Here is a 20,366-nt window from a genome sequence, read left to right on the forward strand (position 1 = left end):
GTAATTATGATATATCTTTTAATAATAATATGGATGCTATTAGGAAAAGAACACTTCTTGATGGTTGTAGTATTTGTTTCTGTTAACTGTTATCTTAAGCTCATCTCATCACCAGTGCGTGCATACAGGGAAAATTTTCCTGGTCCAAAAGAGGTAAGAGATTAAGGGGTATTGGGTAGCGCGCGGGATAGCATCTACATAGTGTAATATTATTATATTATGGTCATTTGTTCACTTATATACATCTTATAACTATTGCTGTCTTTGAAGTTCCGTATAATTGTCAGTTTGTAAGAACGTTTAGTCTTGAAAGAAAAGTGAGTTGCAAGTATTAAGAGAATCAAGAGTCTGAACGTAGAGATAAGTGAATTTGAAGATAATAATTAAATGGAACTTCGTTTCAACGACAGCTTAAATTTATTCCTCGGATTCTTCGACTTCTGGTTTATTTTGTCTAACCTTGTCTTTGATCAAGTAACAAATACCACAAGCAATTATACTGATACCCAACATAAGAACTAAAATCATGTTTGAGTTTCTGTAAAGTCTCTTCTTGTCTGCTGGCCATCCAGAATACAAGGCATAAGTGGCAGTGACAGAACCAAGGTTACCCAACCCACTAACAACAGCAGCAGAAACAGCAGTACCCACATCACCGTATCTTGGACCAAAGATTTCTGCTGCCCAAGCCATGATAATAGGCACGGTTGGACCCAAACCATACCCAGCAATCAAAAGACCACCATACTTGTTCCATGACCCCTTGGCAAAAGTGGTGACAAACATACCACACATGATAACACAACAGGCCAAACAGAACACAAGAGGTCTGAGCTTCTTGTATCTGTCAACGATTGGAGTGATGGTTAAAATACCCCCTAAGTCAAAGAGCCAAATAGGAGCATACAACAAGGAGACTTGAATAGAAGTCAAGCTTGGATTGTTGGTAGCAATGATAGTCGAACCGAAGACAGCCAACCCAAACCCAGTACCTACAACACCAAAGTACATGATAATCATGGGCCAGATTCTAAGATCACTAACAACCATGACGACGTCCTTCCAAGTCCAAGAAAGCATTTTGTATCTATGTTCCAAATCCTTTCTATGCAATTCTCTTTCTTGCTCGCTCAAGGGAGCTGGGGAGGTGAAGTACCGGTAATAGATTTTCTTCCAGCCAGTGCGGGTGGCCAAGTCCACTGGCTTCTTGAATGGTCTATCTGGCAACCACCAAAGTAACAGAATACCTACGGCCATGGTGACACATCCGTAGATAAGGTACATCCATTGCCAACCAGTACGACCTAAAGCACCGTCCATTTTCTGGACACCAGCAGAGACCAACCCTGCCACAGCAGCAGAAATCTGAGCAGCAGTGAAATAATACCCAATTCTCCGGGTCAGTCTTTCATTAGGGTAGAACAAACTAATGTAGTAACTCATCCCCGGCCAAGTACCAGCACCAACCATACCAGATATAAATCTAACAGCATACAAACCATGAGCATTGCTTAAAGCGTGGTAACAAGTATAGACCAAACCGACAGTTATCACAATTCTTGACAACCAAGTTTGAGGACTGACTTTGGTCATAATAAGGTTCATAGGAACATCGAAAATAATATAACCGACATAGTACAATGCAGATGCAGTGGAGATGTTGTGGGGGGTAAGCTTTAAAGCTTGACCCAAGGAATGACCTTGAGTCCTATTCATGGTCAAGGTTAAACCATAAGCACTACCACCAAAAGAGGTTAAGAAGTATAAACTCCATAAGGCAGGGATGATACGTAAATCCAACTTATAGTAGATCTTGTCTAAAGCTTTTGTGTCTAACTCTAGTCTACCATCTTCACCAACCTCCGAGTACTTTGTTGCGTCAAGACTCTTTGAGTTCATGGTCTCAACCTCACTGTTTGAAATAGGCTCTTCTTTCGAGTGGTCCATGGTCAAAGATATTCAGTTGGCTATGAATTATAAAGTTATAAAAGTATACTATTTCTGGGGAGTTTGTACGTCTTAATATACTTTTTTTTCGGGGAAGATGACTCGCATGACTCAAGAAAGTTTTTTCCCTCGACAATGGATGACTTGGAGTCATTTCCCCCTGTTTTAATCCTACATTGACAGGTGCATACAGAGATGGCTGCTTGCGATTGGTTTAATGCTAGACAAACAAAGTAATACCGGAGATAAGAAGAGAAGAGAAGAGCCAACAATTGTGCGGCAATTAACATAATCACAGTACCCTCTATTGTTGGGTTAATGGTTAAGAAATGCCTTCCTAGAAACCTTCTATACAACTGAAATTCATGCTTGTTGGAATGAATGAACGGCTTTTAAAAACCGAATGTCCTTAGCATTTCCACAGTTATTTCCGCAAACTCAACACTTTGATGCACACAGAAACTATGGTCAATGCCACGTCTCACTTCGAATCTGACCTTCTTGGAGTGCATATCATGGTATCGATTTAAAATGTAGTCTCTGGTGGAGTTATGAACCCAATAATCATCTGCCGCAAAGAAACACCAAATATTGATGCCATGTTCTTTAGGTACATTCTGGAAAAACCAATCATTGAGTTCATCATTCTGTCTAATCTGTTGAAGTTCTTCTTCGGCCATTAATAATGTTTGCTCGAGTATTTGATGATTCACTATCAACAGATATGCACCTTCCACTGAATTATCAAAACTTTGTAGGGCATCTTTCAGAGTCAAAACCGGCTTCGGTAAGCTAAATCTCCGAATGATCCACTTTAGGTTATTTTCATTGAACAATAACGTCAAAAATCGGCTAAACATTAAAAAAAGCCATATCACTGGTAAGTACGCAAACATATGAGTGAATTTACGTCCCTTAGATGACTTCCATATATCAACAATAGTAGGACATATTAGCCCAACAAACTTTATTTCCATTTTGCCTTGTAATTGTTTATCATCCAAAAGTCTTTTAACTAATCGTTGCATCATCCAAGCTCCCATAGAGTGGCAAAGGAATGTTAATTCTACAACCTTTGTTTCTGGAGACTCAGTGGTCTTCTGCAAAACATATTCACTAATGTACCTGTGTTTCTGGGAGATCTGATGTTCAAGATTGAAATATTGAAAGTCTCTATCTCTCTTGCAATAGCCATCATGGCCAATACACACAATATTGTATTCGGGAAATGACTCTTGAACCAAGTTAAGATACACGGTATAAAAGTCAATCAACCCCGGATTTCCAGGTATGAATACCATTGTTTTGACTACTTCCGGATCATCTCCAACACGCAATGCCGTTTTCTTATATATGTCGCTGTACAGGTACGCCAGATACTCTTCTATACCACAGTTTACAGTCATAGTATGCCCCTTCTAGTGGCTAAGATAGTTTTACTATTAGGATAGTGGTGTCATTTAGTAGTCCGGTTGGAAAAATAATGTGGAACATTCAAGGGGTTACCCGCACACAGGACACAGGTATATCTTTACATAGTTATAGTCACAGCCATTTCATTAACATTAATTCTTTAATTCTATTCAAAGGCTCTATGTTTATATATATTCTTCAATAATGAGATTCTGATGACTGCTTGTGGACAGTGAAACTAAAATGATTGGTGGCTTGCGAAACTGTGGGATCATCTCCTTTATGTAAATCCTTCTCATAGTAATCAACATTACCTTCATAATCAATTAAAAGCACGGTTTGGGTTCTGGTGCCATAATACTTGCCAACACAATTTGCAAGCTTGAGTTTGGAACCACTAACATCAAGAGGTGGAATGAATATGGAATTCTTCAAGTAATCAAATTGTTGGTCTTGATTCGACAGTGATATTAAGCTGTGATCATAAGTATCAGTAGAAAGTATATTGAAGCATTGGTTCACAAGGTCTTCCTTGGAAAGATCTAATCCATGATCTTGTATTAAATCATGAAGCATGCGTTCTCCCTTGGCAACTTTGGGCCAAATCACATCGTAGGTCGAGTTAGATAATCCAAAGGTTGCTTTCCCACTAATGGTGCTTGATATAGATGTAGACTCCAAATCATGACTTGAAACATTCAATACTTTATCACTTGATCCTCTATTACTGGTGATGTTGAAGTTCCCAACATTTCCTGTTCTTGGATCTAATTCGAGTTCCCCGTAGAATAAAGTAAATCCTCCGATTCTTGCTAATGGTGAAGTACATCCCAAATCACTGGATAGCTTCCCCTCAAAGGTATGTAGCCATGCATCACTACTCTTTTTAGATGATAGGAATGCAATCGGTAGTATGCCTCTTGAAATTTCACTAATGAAATTGGTATCATCTTTCTCTCTGTAATTAACCAAGACTGAAATTCTACCATCATTTGTCACCCCTATCCAAGATCCATGTTCCGGTCTAGCCATATCTAATGGAGATAATATACTTCTTCCATCTTTTAATTCTCTCCAATGGGCTTGTTTTGTGGGCCGTTGAAAGAACTCATCCCGGTTAGAGAGTAATATAAAGGGATATTTGGGATGTTCAATTGATGAAATCAAAATGCACATTCTGAATTAATTTGGTTGTAGTTATGTTTGTAATAATATTGGACTTTGATAGCTCTTGTAGTAACAGGCAAAATTTCTATGTCGTTTATGTCTCTTTATAGAGGAATTGTGGATGGCAAGATACCGGTCGGTCAGCAATTACCCAATCCAACAATTTGTGGACCGCTAGTGAGCATAACTAATTTGGAAATGACGTGAGGCAAGCACTCATTACACACACACAAATGGAAAATGAAGCGCTTTATGTGTGGAGGGGTATATGCAAGATTGAGTGATTCAAGTCACCTGGTTCCCCAGAATTTACCCCAGTCATCTAAAGGTTTCCTAGGCGCAAGAAAAACCAGTTCATTTTATATGCATTCTCTTTTTGCACCATTTAAGCACAGAACGGTGTTGCCGAGGCTCAGCAGTAAACCTAAAGCGACATCAAACCACTGCCACCTGCTTTTGTAGCACGTTGTTGCAACTTGGTATCGTACCTTGTAGTATTATTTTCATTCTCATTACCCCGAGGAGTTGTAGTATCTTTTTCTTTACATAATTGACTAAGCAGTGTGATACAAGTGTACTCGTTCTCTTGCATATTATTGAGTAGTTGAGATTCAGTTTGATTAGTATCAGGTATGCTTCTCCAATAATCAGATAAATTACCGGCATCTTCATTATTATTATTAATGTTGTAAGATTCCGATAAGGGGTAAGAATAATTGCCATTTTGTGATGGAACGGCCAAGTATTCTCGGATAACACTTGAGCTGACAGAAACATCGAAACCAGGTTCTTTTTCAATTGTACTGTTTAATAACCTTTCATGATCAATATCATTGCCATCTTCATCTTCTTCCTTTCTTCGTTGATCATTAATATACTCAATCGATTCGTAATCACTGGAATTTGAATTGGGATGATCATAATTATCCCGATTAGAACCTGAAAGGTTGAATTCTCCCATTAAATTATAACTATTGTGATGTAATTCTGAACCATTTGTAGATTGGAATTCATATTCATACCCATCATCAATATCTTCAAATATTCTCAATGGTTTTAGTTTTTCCATTGGAGAATGAATTTTACTATCAACGTAACTATCAGTTGAAGAATATGGGCAGAAGTCAGAGTTGTAAAGACTTTTATTTAAAGTCTGATCCCCTAACGTATTAGCAATGGGATTAGAATGATCATTAAGTAGTTGATTTGGGTTGGTTGATGTAAAAATTCTCTCTGGTTCCACGTATTTAGTTGCCAAACATGTTCCTTTAAAATAAGACATTGCACATAAGGTTTCAACATCTGCTCTTGTAACTGGATCCCAAGTTAAACAAGCCTTCGCAACTTTGGCTAAGTCATGATGTGTTTCATAAGGTATGATATCTTGCATTTTCAATCCATCAGTATGAAGTAATTCAATCCCTAAACTTTTGGAGAGAGAATATGCTTCTTTCCAATAACCTCCTAGAGGAGCCCGAACATGGTTACTCAAGTTTGAATCAGATGGTGGAATTGGATTTCCTAAAACACTTAAAATTCTTCCTATTTGGTCCAATTCATTCTTTCCAGGAAATAATGGAGCTACATTAGTCAATTCGATGGCGATTGTACCAAAAGCCCAAATATCACAAGGTTTTGAATACCATTTCTTTCTTAGTAAAATCTCCGGAGACCTATACCATCTTGTAGCCACATACTCTGTATACGGTCTTTGATCATCGATATGACGAGCTAAACCATAGTCGGCTAATTTGATAATATAGCTGTCTTTGTCACGATAAGGAGGAATATTTGCTTTATCACCATAGTATTGGAAAGTAGGAATTACCAAGATATTTTCAGGTTTGACATCTCTGTGAAAATAGTCATGCCGATGGATATGTCTTATGGCACTTAATAATTGAGTTAGAATACTTTTTAAAGTGTCACTTGAAAACAGTGTATGTTTCCTGTGAGACATCAATTGATAAAGGTTTTGATTCATAGTTTCCATAACAATATGCAATTGCCCCGTGGTACTATCGATGAAGATATCAAAGATTTGCACTAACGCTGAATGTGAGGGAATAGCATTAATACATATGACTTCTTTAACTCGATTATAATTTGTCATTTGTTTCTTCATAATTTTAATTGCAACCAAAGTATGAACTCGATACATAGAATCCTTTAGCGGTTCCATTAGAGTTCCCCTTTTATATGTTTCAGGATATAAGATTGACGTATTTGACTTCAAAACAACCGCCAAAACAACTTGACCAAAAGATCCTTTACCGATGCTATTTAAAATCTTGTAGTAGTCTTCCCGCTTCCGCCAAGTGATCTCGCCTAATCGACGATGACGACGATTGGATGATAAGGGTGAAACATTGTTATCATTGTTAATGTTATTCATCAGCTCAATAGACATCTTTGTTTCCCAAGAACTATGATTAGAGCTCTTAGTTGACTCCATCGGAAAGTGACCTGTCACAATTGTTGCAAAAAAGCACTTGCACCTACTTAAACTAAGGATAAGAATTAGTTGCACAATACATACAGTTATATGAATATACATACGTATATGTATATATCCGTCCTAACTAACTAAATAGAGTAATACTGTATTTGCTTTGATGTTATGAAGGGTGTGATACCTATGGAGGTGTCTGACTAGTAGGCGTCACGAAAGGAAAAAGTGATACCAAAGATTTCGCAGACGACCTTGATCCTATTTATACCGTTAAGCATAAGAAAGATCAATTCATTTGATATGATACGTCTATATCCGTATGCCACGTTTTATAAAGTACTTTATATGTTATCCACTATTACTGTAGGCTATGCATAGGATCTTTCACAGTAGTGCATTACACATGGTATCATTTACTATGTCTTAAGTCCCACGTAATCAATGTTCTCCTCAAGATCATCACTATGCAACTGAATAGTAAACTGTTTCCCGTACAGCTCACTTTTACTGCTGGCTTCATCCACATACACGTCGTACTGGTTGTTGTCTTTTCCGTTGGCACTCATTAGGAGAGCATCTCGACTAAGGGTGAAACTATTGATAACAATGGGATCATCGGGGGTTATCTCTACAGAATCATCCTCATCCTTAAAATTAGACTCACTATCGTCTTCATCATCGTTAGGGTCCCTATCTCTGGTTGCCATAAGTCGTTGGTGTCTTCGAGTCACCGCATGTTCCAATGAACAGTGCGACTCTCTAGGACATGACCCTGTCTCTTCAAAATCAGGACACCGGGGCAAATGGACTAATGGACATTTCATTCCTCGGGGACAAGATCCTCCTACAGCAAATGGTCGACATATCCATACCTCGTAGTCAGGATCTCCATAGTGTGGCGGCCGACGGTGGAGGAATCGACAGTCACGGTTTTTGCACCCATTCCCCAAGTAGAAGGTGCATAACGGAGTGTTGTATTGGTTGAACCTATGACTCAATAGACAATTGATATTATTACAATGGCCTTGTAAGGACCCAGTACAAGCCTTTATTCTATGTTGATCGTGTCTAAAGCGACATTGGTTAGCTCTTCCACATATTCCTAATGATACATTGTTAGTATTTAGTGCACCGCAGAATGCTTTAGGCTTGCCTCAGAGATTATAATACTCACCTGCTCTCATGTAGTAACGACATTGTTCTAATCTGTTGATATGCTCTGTTAGTAATAAAGCTTAGAGGGGTAGTGGGCTTCTTTTTCTAATACATACTTTGACTTCTTATTTCGCTGTCGAAGAATACCTGAACTACGTCCAACATAAATTGCACCATCCCATTCGATCTCATCTCTGTTCGGCAAGGGGGAACCCTTGGGGAAATCCAATGGGATAAGTTTAGCTCCGCCTTCTATCACCGCATAGGTTATACCGTTCAAAATGATTCTATCGTTGGCATCATATTGTATTCTATTGAACTCCCTATCACTGGTTATGGTAGCCACTAATTTATACTCCTTCATTTTCTTTGCCAACTTTGTCTTGTTGATCTTCAGTACAACTGATGGAACGTAACGGTTATGGTTCGGGTTCAAACCGAATGGAATTGCAGAAGGAGCTCCCCCAAGATCACCCAAATCTTTGGTAACACTCCCATGGTTATTAATAGCCTCATTTGACTTTATGTTGGGAGCAATTGAATAATTATTATTGTCGTCTCTCACACGTTGCTTAAGTATTGCTGTTTTCTGTTTCAAGAATTTCTTCTTTTCCTTTGCTAACTTTAACTGTTCATCTCTTAATGCTACACGAAACGCCAACAAATGTTTGAACTGTTGATCTGTATACGTTTCTTCATGTGAACCATGTTCCATAGTAAAATTGTCTCTAGCAAGAGATGAAGGAATTCAATTGATTGTGCACAAAGGTCAAACCTTATACTATATTATTGTTTTAGCACGACCGCAACAAGACTATAGGAACCGTATATGAGATCACAATGTAAGACCAGTAAACTAACTTGTAATAGCATATGGTTACTACTCGTAACGTATGATAACAATGAAACATAACAGGTGGAACTAGACAGGTGATAGCACCACATATGATACGATTCAATGGTGTATGCGGTGTCAGTGGCAATGAGAGAGTATAGTAGTATATTCATCCCAATTGTATCCTCTAGCAGTTATAACTGTAAACAGCTACACAAATATGTCAAGGTCATTGTCATTAAGAATGCCACTGATATAATTACGTATATTGCTAATAGTCATTATCACCACTGTTATCACCACTACTGATTATGTCCATTAGTGTGTGCACTTGACGAAAAATAACTACTATTAAATTGGTAGACAGTAACTTTCTTCTTCCATTACGACTCAATGACTTCATATGAAAAGCTCTTTAGTTATGCTACCAATGCCATTGGCCATTTCTTACCTGTTGATAAGGCCACATGTACTGAAATGGTTAAATATGCATTGACTTTAGGCTCAGATCACGAGATCCAAATGCACTTTCTCAATTTGTTAGGTGAAGATCAAGTCCTCCCGTTTGTCACCAAGTTTATCCAATTGAAACATGAAGCTGAAGCTGAAAATGTAAAGAAACAAACAAAGAACAAGCCAAGTGTTACTCTTAATTCTCCATCAACTTCAACATCGTCAACTACTAATAGGAAGTCTACTGCAGCGTGGCAAAAGCCTCGGCCGCAGTCACTGTCCAATGGGTCTAGATTGATAAGGAGTACACTGGCTGTGGCCACTTCGGAACTTTTGGATTTGAAACTGAACCTGAACCTGAACCTGAATCTGAATCTGACTTCTCCAGCCCCCACTAAATCTAAACGATCCAAAATGAGAAGCGTCGCCAACTTAAAAGACATAGAGGCTGCATTGAACGAATTGGAAGTGTCTGCTGATCCCTCGACCCAGTCACAGGTCAGAAGAACTTGTAATTGTATGGGAACTCGCCATCCTTTGTTTGACGTAGCCCCCAATTGCTTGAACTGTGGTAAGATCATTTGTGTAAAGGAAGGCATTCAACCGTGCTCGTATTGTGGGAAAGAGCTTCTTTCATTCAAAGACAAATTTGAAATAATAGACATTCTAAGACACGAAAGAGATACCATAAAGGGTATTGAAAAGCCTCCCAGTCGACTGGCTACTCCTGAGCTAAATTCAAAACCAAAGCATAGTAATAAGATCGTCATCTCAATGGAACCAGGTAAAAATAATTTATGGGATGCTCAAGATAAAGCTTTGAAGAAAGCAGATCAAGCTAGGAAACGGGAGAATGCTCTTGTTGAACAACAAGAAAAGGAACAACAGCAGCTTCTTCAACAACAAGAAGAAATGAAATACTTTGAGAAACATCAAGCCATTAATCCTGAACTTCAGATGGCACAAGAAAGATTGGAAACACTATTAAACTTCCAAGATACTGGTGCTGAACGGACCAAGATAATTGATAATGCGGCAGATTATGATTTGCCAGGTTCAGCAAGCAGTAGCATGTGGCTATCACCAATTGAAAGGGCATTGCAATTAAAGAAACAGCAGAAACAATTGCGTAAGTATGAAAACTCTGAAAAGGAAAGAACTGGACGGGGTAAAAGGGTTATGGATATGGTTATTCGCGATGGAAAGGCCATATGGGTTGAAAGAGAAGGAGGTGGTGGAACTCATAGTGATGATGAAAGGGAATCAAAGGAAGATGAACAGATAACTGTTTTGGAGGATTCTGTTAAACATTCTAAGAACTTAAAGGAGAATGAAATGATTCTGCTGACTTGGAATTATGAAAAAGAACTGAAAAAATGGGAAAAACCACAGTATGTTGGTTCAAAGGATAATTATTCTGTTGATACAAATGCTGTTCGAGTTTCATCTAAAGTACGGACTCGAGATGATATTTTTGATACCAATGAATTAGTGGTCATGATATAATCTTTAATATTATCTATTCATCCTTCTTTTGAATGCTCTTGTTCTTGGGTCGTTAATCTTCAATCTCTTGTAATTTTGACTAACATATTTCTGTTTCTTATCTGATGAAACATTTATGCTTAACTCCTTCTCTAAATCTAGTTCTTCTTCCTTTTCCTTTTCCTCTTCCTCCTCGATATTCATCACAGATTGAATATTTGCAATCTCTTCCTGTTCAAGTAATTGCATGCGTTGTTGAAGATTAGAGCTCCCAATAATATCTTCTTGCTCTTCCATTGTTATTGGTTTGATCTTCCATCTTCTAGTAGATCTCTTTTGGGTCTTATGTTTCTTTAGTCTGAAAGGAGTGTTTCCTTCTTGATCCTCTTCAGCTTCTTCGTCCACATCTTCTTCCTCTGGAGCATCTTGAACTTCTTCAAGAGCTTCAAGCTCAGATACAACGCTGCTCTTGGAGTCGTTGAAAATATCACTGAGTTTCTTCGTAAGTGACCTGTGAGCCTTGAATGGAGATGGAGACACTGAAAAGTCAATAACAGGTGTAGTCTTAGTGGGGGTCACATCGAATACCAATGGAGCTCGGGGTCTTATAGGTGAAATGGTATTACTTTGAGACACTTTAGCCTTCATAGGTGATAAGTTAACATGGTGTGACCTTTTAAGATATTTGGGAGTATCAATTGCATTCTTAGAAGGTGAAGAAGAAAAAAACAGGTTTAGTCTCTTAGTGGGAGTGTATTGAGGATCATCAATACCTGTGGCTTCTTTACGTTTCTTTGAAGGTGTTGCTGCTGCTATAAGATCATCATCCATGAGCGGTGATGATTCTGGAGGAGTTGGTTTGAAGTCAAATATAGATAGTATTCTTCCACTAGCTTGAGGCGTCGGACCTATTTCTACTTTAGTAGTGGCAGAACTGAGCTTCAGTTTATGAGGGGACTGGTATCCAATCCCACCACCACCTTCAAAGTCTTCTTCATCGTCAGACATGAGGAAGCTCCAATCTACTTGTTCCTTCGAAACATTCAGCCGCCTCTTATGGCTCTTGCTGTGGTTGTGATTGTTGTTCTCCTTGCCATATCGTATTTGTTTGTATTCTCGATATAATTGGTGGATCTTGGGATCATCTACTATATCTCTTTTCAGGGGAGTGAGTCCCTTCTCCCGTTGGAACAGCTTTTCCCATTCTTTAATCTGTCGCTTAACAGCCACCAATCGTTCAGTCATTTCACAATGGAGAAGAAGAAGAAAGTAGGAGATAACTTTTGATACTCCAGTATATAAAATACGCGGTACTTCTTAATATACGCGGTACGTAATATACGCGCACATATATATTCGATCTTTTTATGTAATCAGTTACGTAATTTCCTAATACATAAAACCTTTTATAAACTATATACATGTAATTAAATGGAGTCAATTAAAGATTCCACGGCTCTATAATTGGTGATATTATTGGAATCTTCATTTACTACCAGTAACATATGATTTAAAGCGAGTTTAACACATTGTTTCTCTTCTACTGAAGCAAATTCACCTTTAACAAGACGGAAATCAGACATGAATGACAGTGAAACAATATTAGCATCCCATAAAGTATTGAAAAAATATGTTATAGCTTTAGAATCATTTCTAAGAGCTAAGAACGTGATTAATCTTGCCCATTTAGATATTGGATACTGAATAGTACCCCCTTGTTGTGTTCCTAACAAGTTCAAATGAACCTCCCATTGGTTCCAAAACTTATCCCATTTACTTGCATTCCCGTATGTAAACATCACGAGCTCGTTAAACGTTCTGGTGGCTACCTTGTTGCTTCTCTTATTGGTGTACTCAATCAATTGTAGTATATCCGCAGCTCTATTGGACGCAAGCAATATGGAAGGCTCACTAGAACTCTGTACCTTAAATGACGACTCAGGGTCAGTGAGGGCTTCATCTACCATTCTTGGAGTCACAGTCACAAATCTCGAATCATCACTATCTCTTCCAATCCAAGTGAGTCTCCATAATAAGGGAATAAGTTTATTCAGTCCTGTCAAGTCAAGCTCTCTATTATTAAACATATAGAGCTTCTCTGTGAATTGGGAAAGCTTATCAAAAGAAGCATCTATTCTTTGTTTCCAGCTTAATTCGTCTGAATCACAGCCAGGTTCTGGTTGTGCTTGCCTCAGGTCTAATAAATGCTCAATGTACAACACCATATCATGGGGTCTCTGGGATTCTAGTTGGGTACCGGAATTCAAGGCTAGAATCAAGTTACCATATTTCTCTAATATGGCATTTTCCACTTTCTGGCTCAGAATTACTTGGGGGTTTATTCTGTGAATCTCGCTATAGATTTGGGATCTAGTCACATGATGCTTTAAATTGTTGGGATCAAAGTTACCGTCAACCTCTAATAAAAATGGGTCTATTGGTTCTCCAGTACTTGCTAAGGCTTGTACCTTGTCTAGAAGTGATTCTAACAGACTGGTGGTAGGAGTACTGTATCCACGACGGGTATGGTAGTGTCTCTTTATACCTATGAAAATGTCGTCAGAATCTTCAAAACTAAGTCCTCTGTTAAGGTATTTGTCCTTCTCTGACTCTTGACACCACAAACTCTCTAAACATAGCTGATCTCTTCTGTCTTTAGTGAGAATATGAATAAATACATTGTCAACATGTGTGTTGCACATGACCCAACTGTTCGCCTTTAACCCAAAATCACTGTCGGCCTTCAGAGGACCTTTCCCTGCTCTTTTCAATAGTCTCCTACGTTCAACAGGGCTTATGGCATTAGATACCATCCCCTCTATCCGAGGAAGATGCGCGTGTGAACTCTTTAACAACAGTCTCAACTCGTAAGCTGCCTTATAGACATGTTTCTCGGACTTCCCAGTGCAGATAATGTTATAGTCTGCTAGGTGTTCTTCATCTGTTTCTGCTACTCTTTGACTCATATCAAACACTTCGATGTCACTCATCCCATACTTGGTACCAAGAGCTTCAACAAACTCTTTAACCAGCGAGGGACATCCTTGAGGAAGCTCGGGAAGCTGTACTGGTGCACTGTCGATTAATGGGGACAGAGTATCATCTCTTAAGTACCAAGGCACAGAGTCTGCGGAAGACGAATCTTGTGGTTCATCTGGTAATTTTGTAGACTCGTACCTTCGGATTTGCAAACGAAGATTGTTTTGAAGACCGTGAACTGCACAGACACAAGAGCGTATGTTTCTGGTTTTGAAAAGCGTCCTAGAGATCATGTTCAGTGTGGTAGGGACAAGAGAAGAGGTTGTATGAATTAGTGACTTAAGACTGAAAAATTTCACGCACACAAATGCTCGCACTATAGTATATACTTTACGTTATTCCTAGTCCTACGACAGGAACAACAGAAGTATGGTTATATTGTACGGAGTCATGTAATATATGCTTTTTTCTGAATCCATTGAACTTGTTTTGGAGTCTCTACGATATTATTCACTGAATTACATGTAGTTATGGTGTTTAAGATGAACATCCCTGTACACCGTATTAAGATGCTTAGCATAACCACCAAAAATACGGAGCACACCTTAATTCAGATGGTGTATCATCTTCCAATCGTACTAGTTGACTAAGTCGGTACTAGATACCACGATAAACAGTGGAAACACCATCAATCATGATATAGCTGCTAATTCATAACCTACAGGTTACCCGCACATTCGCACTCCCCATAGTGAAGTCAAGTCAAGTTACAGTCCCAGCTCATCTCATCTCATCTCAACCAAGTCAAGTCAAGACAAGACAAGAGACTCAATACATACATTTCTCATGGCCAAGTTAGTACATAACGTCCAGAAGAAGAACCATCGTGAACGTTCGCAGACCACCGGGCGTGCTCGCTTTGGTCTCTTGGAAAAGAAGAAAGATTATCGTCTTCGAGCAGCAGATTACCACAAGAAACAAGCCGCATTAAAAGTATTAAGAACCAAAGCTGCAGCCCACAACCCAGACGAATACTATCATGCTATTACCAAAAGACGTACTGATGATAAGGGGGCACTTATAGCTGACCGAGGCAACGAGGTGTTATCAGTGCAGCAAGTGAAGTTGTTAAAGACGCAAGATGCCAACTATGTGCGAACCATGAGATTAGGAGAGATGCTGAAGATCCGAAAAGAACGGGAGACTTTAGAGTTTGATTCTAAGGGGAAGCATACGGTGTTTGTTGATTCCATAGAAGAGCAGCAACAGTTTCAACCCGAAGTTTACTTTGGCACAGATAAATCCATGGTTGGTAGAAGAGAGAACAGATTAAGAATAGACCAATTGGAGTCCAACACAAAGTTAGTGGCAGATGAGGTTATAGACCCTTTATATAAAGATAGACAGGATATCAAGAAGTTGAAGGCATATAAGTTGATGCAACGTCGACTTGAACGAGAGGAGCAATTGCGTACGGTTGAAGCAAAGATGGAGGTGACCAAAGAACTCATGAAGAAAGGTAACAAGAAGAAGACGGTAGACAAGGAAGGAAAGGTCCAATTCAAATGGAAGAACCAAAGAAAGAGATAGGCAGCATTATATTTATATATATATATATATATTAATGATCTTTACTAAGACTAGTATTAACGTATTCAACAAACATGGGAGTAATTCTATCAACATCTATAGTTCTCATTCGATTAAGAGTGATGTATGTTCTTCTTAACCGCTGAAGTTGTGCCAAACTAACGGCTGTAGATGGCATCTCCACATACAAGTTGTTTTCTTTATCTATGAGAACATCACCACCAATAGAGAATAGCTGTTGATGCTGACATATTTTCGACACCACAGCAGAAGTCTGTGAGTCAAGTTCTTGAAGAAAGTTGTTGCCTGAAGTTGGCTTCACAACAGTGGCAGCATTAGGAGGAGGAGCTCTTTTAAGGACCAAGGCTTCCCATATATCATCAATATTTAATTCATCATCGCCTTCATCAGTCATCACTGAGAATAACGGTGAATCCCATCTTGTAGAGTTATTAGGTTCTTCGTATCTCATCACCAACTGAGAGATCAACTCTGGATCCCATTTGGTATTACTGCCGTTATTATTATTATTTCTTTCAATACATTTCTGTTCCAGACTCATCACTTGCACCACACAATGAGGTGTGCCGACGCCTTTGGCTTCACAATAAAGTTGATATCTAAATCCTTTGATGTATGCTAGGGAGTCCAAGACCACGATTCTGCCTCTGCCTATGTCTCTTTTCACCGCCAGCATCTGTGTGCCTCGAGCATGCTTCTCCAAAGTCAGATCGTAGTATGTCTTGTGGTCAATGCCTAATGTCTCATCGCTATGGTACACTACACTGTAGTTATGTCCTGGACCATTGATGGGCTTTGCTTCTTGTATCTTGGTCTCGAGTTGTTCCACTAGCCGCTTGGCATGCGTGGTCTTTCCACTGCATGGGAACCCTGTAAAGATCACAAGAGGCATATTGAAGGAGGTCGTAGTAGTAAAAGTAGTGGTGGTAGTAGTAACAGTGGTTGGTTTGAGATGAGCGAAAAAGTAGTTGTGTTGATAGTTTCTTTCTGTTTTTAGTTATACTCTGTTTACTTGAACACCTGTGTATTTAGATAGAGAGGCTACTGCTAGGTTACTGTTACTCCTGGTGTTACTGTTAGTATTACTGTGGTGTGATACTGTTCTGAATTATACTGTGTTGGTTGACCTTGTTAAAATTTACATTAACAATACTGAATTATACTCACGTACTGAGAAATCCATACATAACATATTTGCTGTTAGACTAATCTGTTATCTGTTATATTATCCTATTATATGGTTATAATCCATGTCGTTCATTCCAAGAAGAATCTTCCCGGACTTTAACATCCCCCTCTCTAACTTCAAGGGCCATCACCAGAAAGCTCTCACCAAATTTGGTCATCTCGCTCCACAAATAGACATGGTCCTCGAAGTTAGAGACTCCAGAGCCCCCATAGCAACTACAAACGTTCTCTTCGATCGAGTTCTTGCCAACAAACCAAAGCTTATTCTCTACAGTAAGAAAGACTTGTCGATACTCAAGAAAGAAATGCTCGATAGATGGCATAAGGCTACCAATGAACAGTATTTGTTCGTAGATTGTAGGAACAAACGTGATGCCAATCAAATCATCGACATGTTGAGGATAAAATACGAAGCTATGCATCCCAAACCTCCCTTGGGTTTAAGACTCATGATCATTGGTATGCCTAACGTGGGGAAATCATCGCTCGTAAATACATTGCGGACTGTGGGCTACACAAGCAAGTTACCGGATATGGTATCAAGTAAAAAGGTAAAGAAGGTGGCCAGAACAGGTGGTCAACCCGGTGTCACTCGAGCCACTAGTGAAATCATTCGTTTGAGTGAAGATCCAGATATCTTGGTCTATGATACTCCAGGTGTATTCTTACCAACTGTTAAAGATACTCAAACCATGTTGGCCTTGGGGTTAGTAGGGTGTGTTCATACCAGTTTTATTGATCCGGTGATTCAAGCAGATTACTTACTCTTCCTATTGAACTTACAAGACCCTTCTGGAGCCAAGTATAGCCAATATCTTGACCATCCAACCAATAATATCAATGAACTCTTATACCATATAGCCAAGTCACGTGGCACCTTGAAACCAAATGGGACCTATGATGAAATCGGAATAGCCAACCATTGGATCCTGCTTTGGAAGCAGGCTAAAGGTCCACAGTACAAGGGACTCTTTGAGATTCAAACAATTGTGGAGACAAACGGTAAGGAGCTTCAGCAGTTGTTTCTTCAGGAACGAGAAAGACTAAAGGCTTCAACCATTGGCGAGAAAATCACCGATAAGTTGGGCGAAGATGGCACTGGAAGATCCAAGCATAGAAAGAGATCTGCTAAAGATAGAGAAATGGATAATAAGAATGTCTTATTCAAATTGTGAGTTATCACCGTAATAAGTCTTCCAAGTCCAAGATCTCTTCAAAGTTTCCTTCATCAAGTTTCACCATATTGTTATAGGTCGCATTGATGTTATCACCACGACGTCTTTTGCTTCCGTCGGAAGTCACTTTCTTGACGTACTCAACGTTAAGCTCCTCTATAAGCTTAGCAGAGAGCTGATCCAGAGATCTGTTGTTATTGACCCCATTGATGGTATTTATAGTATATAAGTTGGTTCCCTTGTCATTCAGTAGGTACTTTGAAATGAACTCTTTATCATTCACAAGTTCATGGTAATCCTTTCCAAATGACTTTCCAATGATTCTCTTGAGACATGCCGTATACTTTGCTAAGGCAGGAGACGATTGAAGGAACGTTCTCTGATTGACTCTGTCATCATCATCCTTCGGGAACGGGAAAAACTCGGTATCCTTCATGGTCAATTTAGAATTGCCTACATTGTTTATGGATTCCACCTTGTTGTGCTTGGTATCCAAATCTTTGCTAGTAATAAATCTCTTCATCAAGTCAAGCTCTTCCTCATTGGGTAAAAATTTCGCCATAGGATTGTCTTCACCATCAGCTGTACCCAGTGTTTTATATGCCCTGGTTAGACTGGGGAAACGGCCCATTTTTGCGTCCTCCCGAAACGGAAGACGTACTTGGATGAAGCCGTATACTACACTAGTAGGGCCTGTTTGAAGTTTAACGGGGAACAAGACTGTCAATTGCTTTTCATCGTCACTTTTAGGCACGAACTGAGCCACGGCAACCTTTTCCTCTTGCATTAGAGCTTCCACCAAAGAGCAAAACACTTTGGAGGGTCGTGAAGGTATCACGTAGTTGGAGGCCTCCGTCAACATCCCATAGGGAACTTTAGATTGGTGAATGAACGCGCAGATGGATATCCCAGGGTCTGTTGAATAAGTAGCTGATTCCAATAAAGGTTTAGTGATAGCAATGAAATCATAAGTTGAGTATTTGAATCCTTCTTCCCAATCTCCCTTTGCTACTGGGATGGTGGTGTATGGTCTTTCAAAGGCGTCATCTTCTTCTTCATCAACTAGCTTCGGTGGAGCTTGTTGTTCATCTTCCTCGTAGTCGTTAGCTTCTGTGGCGTTTGTGACTTCCTTTTCATGATACTTTCGTATATGGTACGACGTTTGGTACTTAACCTTCTCCGTTAAGCCTGTGTCCTTGTCAACATAATACAGTGTTAAGCTGGGCATGCTTTCAATCTTTGCGGCTGGATATACACATACATCAAATGATAAGGTGAATTGATCGTCATTCTGAGGATCAGCACTATCAAGATTTGGATCTGGTCCAAACTTCATGGGACCTTGGTACATGGCAATTGGCTTAACCTTTCTCAGCAATGGTGCATGTTGTAGACGACTATTAGCCAGCGCGGCATCAACAAGTTGTCCGCCTAATTTAGAGGCATACTCAAGCCATTCGGCAGATCTGGAAGCGGACTCAGCCGCTTCAACCATATTTATTACGAGGGAAATATCGAGTTTCTTGATGGCATTGGATGATGCTTCAACTAGCGGCAGTTCAACATCCACTGCCGCATCGGAACTGGTTATTACCACCAAATTACGATTATATTTCAACTTTTCAGTGGCTTTGAATAAGCCAATGGCCACAACCACTGCTTCCCCTATTGAGCCTTCAGTTTCAACTCTCTCATTGGAGTTTACAACCAACTTACTATGAATAGCCTCATATTCAGAGTAGGTGAACGCAGCATTGGCTCCTATAACCTCAATGTTCCTTAACGAGCTTTCAGTCGCATGGTCATTGTCTGTTTTAGTTGAATGACAAAGCACAAAGGCTATCCTGTCGCTAGCTCTGAACTTGATCATTCGACCATTCAAGTTATCATACACTGCCTTTAGCCCCGTCTCCAACACCGTTAGACGGCCGCCGCCGTCCTTCGATTCTCGGCCCATGTACGGAGATAAGTCCACAACATATACCGTGAAGTCTTTGGACATTTTGATTTAGAGGTCAATTGACAATTCATGGAACCCTTTCAATGCATTTCGTATTTACTCGGTAACGCTTATGTTTGTATGCAGGTTGCTGCTAGTAGTATTAAAGATCAAGTATCTTACTGTGTAATAATTATAATAATCATAATGTTAATAATAATAATCATGTTAATAATGATGATGATGCATATCAAAGTAATAGATCCAATTCTGGTCTTCGTATAAGCATTGGTGTGTTGTTGTTAGATGTTTGGTAAAAAGTATAATCGACCTCGGAAAATTAAGTAGCCCTTATGTATAGTAAACTTCTTTTGCATAAGGGGGAGTTCATATGCATAAACAATCATTCTGTTGCATAAATAAAATATTCTTCTGTAGCAAAGATTTGAAGAGGATAACCAGAACAGTTAGATAAAATGGAACGCTAATATTCACTAAAAGCCTTCCAAAGTCGCGTAGACTGTTTTCAAATTTGGTAAACACTTGTTTAACCACTAATTTGTTAAC

At 39.2% G+C, this 20,366-nt stretch overlaps 11 protein-coding genes across 11 annotated transcripts; 3 read left to right on the forward strand and 8 right to left on the reverse strand.

Annotated features, from left to right (window-relative positions):
- Nucleotides 1–417: 417 nt before the first annotated feature.
- On the reverse strand, nucleotides 418–3,248 carry KQ657_003500 (uncharacterized protein; the record flags this gene model as incomplete). The annotated part of the gene is made up of 2 exons (XM_043194219.1): nucleotides 418–1,931; nucleotides 2,393–3,248. 2 exons carry the CDS (start codon nucleotides 3,246–3,248, stop codon nucleotides 418–420), a joined length of 2,370 nt encoding a protein of 789 aa, XP_043046931.1.
- Nucleotides 3,249–3,558: 310 nt separating this feature from the next.
- Nucleotides 3,559–4,536, reverse strand: KQ657_003501 (uncharacterized protein; the record flags this gene model as incomplete). Its single annotated transcript, XM_043194220.1, has 1 exon — nucleotides 3,559–4,536. The coding sequence occupies one exon, from the start codon at nucleotides 4,534–4,536 to the stop codon at nucleotides 3,559–3,561; it is 978 nt and encodes a 325-aa protein (XP_043046932.1).
- A 415-nt stretch (nucleotides 4,537–4,951) lies between these two features.
- IME2 (protein kinase) lies at nucleotides 4,952–6,937 on the reverse strand (the record flags this gene model as incomplete). Its single annotated transcript, XM_043194221.1, has 1 exon — nucleotides 4,952–6,937. The coding sequence occupies one exon, from the start codon at nucleotides 6,935–6,937 to the stop codon at nucleotides 4,952–4,954; it is 1,986 nt and encodes a 661-aa protein (XP_043046933.1).
- A 458-nt stretch (nucleotides 6,938–7,395) lies between these two features.
- KQ657_003503 (uncharacterized protein) lies at nucleotides 7,396–8,849 on the reverse strand (the record flags this gene model as incomplete). Its single annotated transcript, XM_043194222.1, has 3 exons — nucleotides 7,396–7,787; nucleotides 8,154–8,198; nucleotides 8,309–8,849. 3 exons carry the CDS (start codon nucleotides 8,847–8,849, stop codon nucleotides 7,396–7,398), a joined length of 978 nt encoding a protein of 325 aa, XP_043046934.1.
- Nucleotides 8,850–9,362: 513 nt separating this feature from the next.
- Nucleotides 9,363–10,928, forward strand: KQ657_003504 (uncharacterized protein; the record flags this gene model as incomplete). The annotated part of the gene is made up of 1 exon (XM_043194223.1): nucleotides 9,363–10,928. The coding sequence occupies one exon, from the start codon at nucleotides 9,363–9,365 to the stop codon at nucleotides 10,926–10,928; it is 1,566 nt and encodes a 521-aa protein (XP_043046935.1).
- Nucleotides 10,929–10,937: 9 nt separating this feature from the next.
- SLD2 (uncharacterized protein) lies at nucleotides 10,938–12,152 on the reverse strand (the record flags this gene model as incomplete). Its single annotated transcript, XM_043194224.1, has 1 exon — nucleotides 10,938–12,152. The coding sequence occupies one exon, from the start codon at nucleotides 12,150–12,152 to the stop codon at nucleotides 10,938–10,940; it is 1,215 nt and encodes a 404-aa protein (XP_043046936.1).
- Nucleotides 12,153–12,334: 182 nt separating this feature from the next.
- ATP25 (uncharacterized protein) lies at nucleotides 12,335–14,179 on the reverse strand (the record flags this gene model as incomplete). The annotated part of the gene is made up of 1 exon (XM_043194225.1): nucleotides 12,335–14,179. The coding sequence occupies one exon, from the start codon at nucleotides 14,177–14,179 to the stop codon at nucleotides 12,335–12,337; it is 1,845 nt and encodes a 614-aa protein (XP_043046937.1).
- Nucleotides 14,180–14,732: 553 nt separating this feature from the next.
- KQ657_003507 (rRNA-processing protein) lies at nucleotides 14,733–15,476 on the forward strand (the record flags this gene model as incomplete). Its single annotated transcript, XM_043194226.1, has 1 exon — nucleotides 14,733–15,476. One exon carries the CDS (start codon nucleotides 14,733–14,735, stop codon nucleotides 15,474–15,476), a length of 744 nt encoding a protein of 247 aa, XP_043046938.1.
- A 31-nt stretch (nucleotides 15,477–15,507) lies between these two features.
- KTI12 (Kti12p) lies at nucleotides 15,508–16,389 on the reverse strand (the record flags this gene model as incomplete). Its single annotated transcript, XM_043194227.1, has 1 exon — nucleotides 15,508–16,389. The coding sequence occupies one exon, from the start codon at nucleotides 16,387–16,389 to the stop codon at nucleotides 15,508–15,510; it is 882 nt and encodes a 293-aa protein (XP_043046939.1).
- Nucleotides 16,390–16,747: 358 nt separating this feature from the next.
- On the forward strand, nucleotides 16,748–17,860 carry MTG1 (putative GTPase; the record flags this gene model as incomplete). The annotated part of the gene is given in 2 exon segments (XM_043194228.1): nucleotides 16,748–16,752; nucleotides 16,768–17,860. The coding sequence occupies 2 exon segments, from the start codon at nucleotides 16,748–16,750 to the stop codon at nucleotides 17,858–17,860; spliced, it is 1,098 nt and encodes a 365-aa protein (XP_043046940.1).
- A 4-nt stretch (nucleotides 17,861–17,864) lies between these two features.
- Nucleotides 17,865–19,862, reverse strand: YKU80 (ATP-dependent DNA helicase; the record flags this gene model as incomplete). Its single annotated transcript, XM_043194229.1, has 1 exon — nucleotides 17,865–19,862. One exon carries the CDS (start codon nucleotides 19,860–19,862, stop codon nucleotides 17,865–17,867), a length of 1,998 nt encoding a protein of 665 aa, XP_043046941.1.
- Nucleotides 19,863–20,366: the final 504 nt, after the last annotated feature.

This window comes from Scheffersomyces spartinae, assembly GCF_019049425.1.
Source record: "Scheffersomyces spartinae strain ARV_011 chromosome Unknown scaffold_31, whole genome shotgun sequence".
Lineage (NCBI taxonomy): Eukaryota > Fungi > Ascomycota > Pichiomycetes > Serinales > Debaryomycetaceae > Lizanozyma > Lizanozyma spartinae.